This window comes from Nannizzia gypsea, genomic scaffold, assembly GCF_000150975.2.
Source record: "Nannizzia gypsea CBS 118893 supercont1.7 genomic scaffold, whole genome shotgun sequence".
Lineage (NCBI taxonomy): Eukaryota > Fungi > Ascomycota > Eurotiomycetes > Onygenales > Arthrodermataceae > Nannizzia > Nannizzia gypsea.
The window spans coordinates 575201-580812 of NW_003345195.1; the positions used below are offsets into that span (position 1 = coordinate 575201).

Consider the following 5612-nt stretch of genomic DNA (forward strand, 5'->3'; position numbering starts at 1 on the left):
GGACGACAACGACAGCAAGAAACGGGCAGCTTAATTCACTGCTGAGCCTGCCCTTGTTCTCCGTCGCATATTCCCGACAGGTTAATACATAGCTGCTTCGAAATATATATATACTCCGTACATGAGTAGAGGAGAAGAAGAACAAGAAGAAGAAACCATCCAATGACAAATAGAACAATACACAACGAAAAATAAGATAGATATACCGAACATCAATAAGCCGATAGCTTAAAAGAAGATAGAGAGCCAAGCAGGGAAAAACAGGGAACCAAAGGACATGATGACATAACAAGTCGCAGCTCTTCAGTTCAGCCCATCAAACCAAGGCGACTCTCCGTCTGCTTCTCCTGGTTCCTGTTCCTGTTCCCTTTTTCTTTGCTTTTTGCCCCTGCCGCGCTCGGCTAGCGTTTCATGCAGGGGTGAGAAGCAGCAGAGTGAGAGATGGATGGACTCGCTCTGCTTTCTTCCTTTTTTTGTCTCCTCCTTTCCCCTTCCTCTTCCTTTCTTTTTCCTTTTTCCTTTTTTTTTTTTTTTTTTTTTTTTTGCAAAAAAGTTAATTGCGGGACCATGGGAAGGAGACGAGAAGAAGAGGAGGCAGAAGAGAGGCAGAAGAGACGAAAAAGCTGCAGCTGCAACAGACAAACTGGCGGGTTTCACATCTGCGTTCTCCCTTTTCGATGTTATACTTAGTTACTTAAGCACGTACGTACATAAGCATAACCACCGTCTCGGGAAAAGGAAGACGAAGGAAGACGCAGGAGGATGAGCCAAAAGAGGGCGGACGAGAAGAGCTGTTTCACCTCCACTATGGAGTAGACGGAGTTACTATTTCACTACCTGTTACTTGTTAGAGACCAGACAGAGGCAACATTTGATGCACGGTCAGGCGCAACGCTTTTCGACGTCATGGCTTTTTACCATCATGATTATTTTTTTTTTGGCATGGACGCTTTTGGTCCGTCCGTTTGTAGTAAGTAAGTATACAGAAAACGGCAATCAGAGATAAAGTAAATGATGTCCATGCTCCCCTTCGGCCAGAGAGAGGACAGAGCAGAGCACAGGTCATAATAATAATAAATAATCACGAGAATAGTGATATCAGCACCCAATAATGATATAATCTTATTATTCCTTTTTTGCCTTTTTGGTCGTTTAAGTGAGGAATAGGCGAGAATTGCCCGCTTCATGGTCCGTCGTTCCTCCGTCCATCCCCATCCGTCGCCTTCTTTTCAGACAAAAAGTAAAGGATAAAGAGGACGAAAAGATGGAGAAGCGCCTGGCCATCCACCCTATCTCGACGGGAGCCGCATTTCAATGTAACTGCTTGATATCTCTCATGTAACTGACCGGATCAGGTGGCACTTTCATCACCAAGAAACCCCCATACATGGGCCATGCATCATACTTGCATTTCCATGCTCCATCCCCAGACGCCGACCTTTTTTTTTTATCTTTTTTAATAGAGTACGGAGTACGGAGTAACACTGGGTATCTATCTATCTCGAAGTTCGCCGATGTCTCACTGCATTCTTCTCGCTTCGTCATCCGTATCTAATAATGGATATATCGTCTCTTCCTGCTCAGGCTGAAAGAAGCAAGATGCTTAAATCGGAATCGGAGTTGGACATCCTGGTCCAATTGATATCTCAACCAAGTATATCGCTCTTCCCCGTACTTAATTAACCGACTTATACATACTATGCATCCCGGATGATATCATCGGCCGCCCTGCACATTTCAGCTAGCTCACCGCAAGACATCAGGCGAGCACGACAGTGTTTCTACATAAATTATGATATTTAACGCAATATTGCACGAAATTTCTGCCGTTTCAGCCAAATGGAGCTTTGAGCTTGAGCTCGGGACAGAGAAAAAAACGAACGAAGGGGGCAATGGATGCACGGAGGGAGGATGGGGATGAAAGATGGACGAAAAAAGAAAAGGATGAAAGAACGAAGGAGGAGCAGAGGACACTCAGCCGCTCTGCGCACCCAGACAGACAGGACAAGACGGACTTACGAGTCGTGGCTTTTTTTTTCTGCGTCCCGCATGATGCACGCTGTACGATGTATGGCGCCCGAGCAGCGCCTGTCCGTCCGCCTGTCTCTCTCCGTGTTTCCTGAGGAGTGGGCTACCTTATGCATACCTGCTATGTTATGTATAGGGATGTTACATATATGTACATACGCGTATGGGTGCATTGTAGTGTATGTAGCATCCCCGGGCTCTTCCCTCAGCCTTGGTTACACAGTGGTGTCTGCTTCAATGGAGCTCTCTGCAGGCACGCCGTCTTACCTTAACCGCATGCATTATCTATAACCTTTCCACTTCCATATTCATCCACGTCTTCCGTCGTCGCTTCGGTCCTTTTTTTCGCTCGTTTCTTATGCAGTTTATTCTCGTTCCGTACTCTGTGCAACCATGCATATGTACGTATGTAGAAATAAAAGGGGAGCATACGCCGACCCATCAACCTTACTTATCTCACTCTCCCTATGTTTCTGCCTCTTGTCTCTCCTTTCTTTGTACGCCTCTCTGTCTCACTGCAGCATGTCTGGCCTGGCCCTAGGCAACCCTCGAGCCAGTATTCTAGCCTCGCGCCTCCCGAGCAGCTCAACTTACACAGCAAGATGCGCTCCCCTTCTTCTTCAGCCTTGTCCGCCTTGATGTAAAAAAGAACGGGACAACCCCCCAAGTAAGCTTCTGCTACGGCCGAACTTTGCCCGTTTTGGAGTGCGCCAGCTTTTTACATAAGGATGGCATAATATTACACATTTGCACAGGGCTGAAACTCTGCACGATATGTACAAAAGAAAAAAAAGGGTGAGAGATCGATATGCACCTCATGATACTTACTTAAGGGGTACCTACTTTTGTGCCTTTTTCCTTGCCAGGCCAGACTACTAGTTTGACGCCGTGGCAGCGCTCGAAATTCTCTGATTGGCTGATTAAAAAAAGTGTAACTCGAGGCCATTGGCCCAGACAGAAGGAATTATTTTATTAAATATATACGTCCTTCTTTTTTTCCCCACTAATCCCGACTAATAACTAATGACGGAGATCGAAATCTTAAACAGGGAGGAGATGATTTTTCTTTTAAACAAAAGGGCATAGTGAGAGAGAAGGGCGAGACAATTGGAGGGGCTCTTTCGTTTAATTAACTGACTAGCTAGTCATCTAGCCTTGCGAAGAAAGGTAAAGGTGAAAAAGAAGCTGCTTCAGCGAGATGGGCTCGGTCGTTTGGCGTTCGTTTGGAGAAATCTTATCGGCCTTTTCCGACAGGGGATCCGTTCCTCTCTCACTCTCGCTCATCCGTCTCATTGCCCGCTTCGGCGTTCTCGGGACCGAACTCTTGCGCTTTTCCAAGTTCTTGATTCTTAATTTCACAACGCCTACACACAGACATTGTCTTTTCTTCTTTGAGGCGTTTAATAGACGAATTTCATGCAGCGTAGGCCGAGGCATGGCGCCGGCATTTGCCTTGAAGAAAATCTCCATCTTCCTTTTTCGTTCACTGTTGGGTGGTATGGTATCGATGCAGTAACAATTTATCGGTGTGGGCGCTTGGCTGGGCCTTCTAGCCATGCAATGCAACATGTACCCTGTTCCGGGCGCTTCGCCCAAGTCATGCAGTCGCAAGCGCTCCCTGCATATAAGTGATCGGTCTTTTATTTCGGCATTAGGTGACCAGATCGCCGGATACTGTCGATGACCATATGAGGGCAACGGAGCTCCTGCCGACGAGCAAGGATGGTGGTAAAGTAATCTTTTATTACACATATTATTATATTCTCCTGAAATCGAGGGCTGAATTGCGTCAGCGAACATGTCTTTCTTAGCTGAGGCTGCGTTACAAAAGGAGGCCCATGTACATCTGCGTTGCTCGGCTGTGCCTCAGAACACTCGTCGCTTGTTTCAATTGGCCATCAGGTTCGTTTGACAAGCGTGTTGAGAAACGTGGTTTGTTTGCTTTGAAAAAATAAAAAAAGGGCTGATCTGCGTTCACCCATGAGTTCGTTAAATTAGTTAGAGAGCCGTGGAGCGTTGCGATTGGCCCCCTTAACTAGCAACTCCAGACATACCTCTTCTCTGCTAAAATAGTTAGTGGAGGAGGGCGGACTGGGATTTCTCATAGCCGTTGAAGTTCGCCCTTGAAAAACCAGCCTTAAAACGGGGCTAACGTTTCTGGAAGGCGACTTTTAATTTCTTTCGTTCGGGGAGTTTGTCGCTGTGACCTAGGCAGCTGACGATCCCATATTTTTATGGAGTTTTCGGTTATACTAAGTTAAGTGGTCAGGGTGAAGTGGTTCGTCGGAAGAAAAATTTTCTTCACTGGTTCTCCTTTCTGTTGCTTAGCGCCATGTCAAGGCATGTTTGTACGTAACGGTTTTTGCTTGCGTGCGCTCCAGTTGAAACTGTCACAGTCTTTGCAGGCCCCCCTGAGCAACATTCCCCCCCTCATGTGAACAGGACGGACGTCGAGGTGTGACAAGTTTCGAGCCTCCCATAGTAATCTCTTCCCCTGTTCACTTTACCCACCATCATTGTAACGGCGTCAAGTAGAGGTGAGAGCGCATTTCGAATGTTCCGGGTTTCAGCTGAGTAACGTCGATTTGCATTCTCCATAACGGAGCAACGTTCCGACGATTCCCCCTCCCCGGATTGACAAGACTTCGTAGGGCAGGCGTGGCGTGATGAAGAACGAGTATGAAGATGCGTTCTCTTGGCTCCCACTTCCTGTGCAACATAGCGGCTTGCATAACCCGCATAGTGCTGGATCCCTATCCCTTGCTTCAATATACGTTGTGAGTGTTAAAGTGGGCTTGGCGAACCGTTGAATCCCAAACCAGAGTTCAACATGTTTCTGAAAATATTAAAAAAAAACGGAGTAAGATGTAGGAAAAACTCTTTAAGGAAGGAGTTCATAGTATCACCGTTATTCGTCGTATTCTTGTGGTGCTTGAGTGCATATCCACTCCTCCATCAGAGCCGTCTCCCCAACGTTCGCTTTCTGAGAAGTTTCCATCGGCTTCTTGCGTTTAATGATTAGACACAGGACCCAGCCCCATATCCCAAATCCATCATACGTGGTAGTAAGGCCTAGCTTCTTTTTGTCTTCGGCGGCTTCGTTCGCCACCTCAACGGGTTCCTGCTTATTTTCAGCATTATTGTTATTGTTGTCGTTGTCGTCTTTGTCGCCTGGCGCTTCGTCGTTTGCAAAACGCATCTCCTCATCATCATCACTCTCCACCAGTATCCGCGTCTCCCCTATAGCTCCCTCTGGACTGTATCAGAAAACGTTAGTCCAGGGATATTCGAATTCAATTAACAAGTTTCAAACAAAATAAAAAAGCCGGAGTTTTCAAATCAAAGCAGATGAGAAAAGAAAAGAAATCCGTCTCTTTCTTGGGGGGAGGAGTAGTAGCCCTACAGAAGAAGATGTAGAAGAGGATGAAGATGAGGATGATGAAGATGACGATGAAGTTGAGGTGGACGACTCTGTAGTGGTGCGAGTAACAGTGCTCACACTAGTCCTGCTTGTGGTCTGTACACTTGATGTCAACATCAACTGTGTTGACTGGGATGGAATGTCTTTTTCTGGGCTGTAGGAA

General features: G+C 46.5%; 2 protein-coding genes across 2 annotated transcripts; both read right to left on the minus strand.

Annotated features, from left to right (window-relative positions):
* Nucleotides 1-3177: 3177 nt before the first annotated feature.
* Nucleotides 3178-3828, minus strand: MGYG_07505 (hypothetical protein; the record flags this gene model as incomplete). The annotated part of the gene is made up of 1 exon (XM_003170212.1): nucleotides 3178-3828. One exon carries the CDS (start codon nucleotides 3826-3828, stop codon nucleotides 3178-3180), a length of 651 nt encoding a protein of 216 aa, XP_003170260.1.
* Nucleotides 3829-4936: 1108 nt separating this feature from the next.
* On the minus strand, nucleotides 4937-5566 carry MGYG_07506 (hypothetical protein; the record flags this gene model as incomplete). Its single annotated transcript, XM_003170213.1, has 2 exons — nucleotides 4937-5278; nucleotides 5432-5566. The coding sequence occupies 2 exons, from the start codon at nucleotides 5564-5566 to the stop codon at nucleotides 4937-4939; spliced, it is 477 nt and encodes a 158-aa protein (XP_003170261.1).
* Between the last annotated feature and the right edge of the window lie 46 nt (nucleotides 5567-5612).